Below are 1053 nucleotides of genomic sequence, written 5' to 3' on the forward strand. Positions count from 1 at the left end.
GTATGTGTTGGTGGCTATGGACTATTTCACGAAGTGGCCAGAGGCCTACGCGGTGCCGGACCAGAGCGCAATGACGACGGCCAAGAAGCTGGTGGAGGAGATGTTCACCCGTTTTGGGGTCCCGGCTGAGTTCCACAGTGACCAGGGGCTTAACTTCGAATCGAAGGTCTTCGGGGAGATCTGCCGGCGGCTGGGTGTGGAGAAGACGAGAACCACACCGCTCCACCCACAAAGCGATGGCTTGGTTGAGCGCTTCAACCGCACGCTGGCCACCCAGCTCGCCATTCTCACCAGCCGCCACCAGCGGGATTGGGACCGACATCTTCCCCTGGTCCTTTGGTCGTATCAGACTGCGGTTCAGGAGTCCAGCCAGTGCACACCTACCGCTCTGATGTTTGGACAGGAGCTCCGGACGCTGATGGTGGGCCAGAGATGGACTACTACAGGAGGCCGAGGGAGCGGCTGCAGGTGGTTCATGACTACACCCGCCAGGCCCTGGCAAGCGCCGGAGTACGACAGAGAAGAGCCTACGACACCAAGTGCCGAGGGGGGGTTTTCATGCCAGGCGACAAGGTTTGGGTATACTGCTCAGTCCGCAAGAGAGGAGTGTCCCCCAAACTGTGCAGTCACTGGCAAGGGCCGGCGGAGGTCGTGGAGCGGTGGTCTACCGCATCCGCATGCCGGGCCTGGGGCCTATGGTGGTGTTGCACCGGTACAGGCTCTCACCGTACCGACCGCTCGCTCCGGCAGACGCCGGGGCAGGGGATGCTGGTGGCACCCCATGTTCTGACCCGAGTGACTTTTCCCCCGCTGGTCAAGACCGGCCGGTGCGCCAAAAGAAGGCACCTGGACATTTGCAGGACTTTGTGTGGGGTAATGGGGTCGTCGGGGACGACTGACCCCTTAGGTGGGGGCTATGTAGCGGGTCAGGGCTGTTCGGGGTTCTGTTTTTACAGTTATGTTTTGTTTATGTTACCATAGTGACGGGTAACACCCTCTCGCTGCGACGATGTGTCCTTCCGGGGTCAGAGGGCGCCCTGTGTGTTGTTGTTG

General features: G+C 60.8%; 1 protein-coding gene across 1 annotated transcript in view; it reads left to right on the forward strand.

The window, feature by feature from the left end:
- Positions 1-790, forward strand: part of LOC102294500 — a 3526-nt gene extending 2736 nt beyond the window's left edge. The window contains 1 exon segment of the mRNA XM_005914496.3: positions 2-790. Coding sequence (XP_005914558.2) covers positions 2-790 — 789 coding nt within the window.
- Positions 791-1053: the final 263 nt, after the last annotated feature.

Source organism: Haplochromis burtoni, unplaced genomic scaffold, assembly GCF_018398535.1.
Source record: "Haplochromis burtoni strain Fernald_Lab_line unplaced genomic scaffold, NCSU_Asbu1 Contig_8, whole genome shotgun sequence".
Lineage (NCBI taxonomy): Eukaryota > Metazoa > Chordata > Actinopteri > Cichliformes > Cichlidae > Haplochromis > Haplochromis burtoni.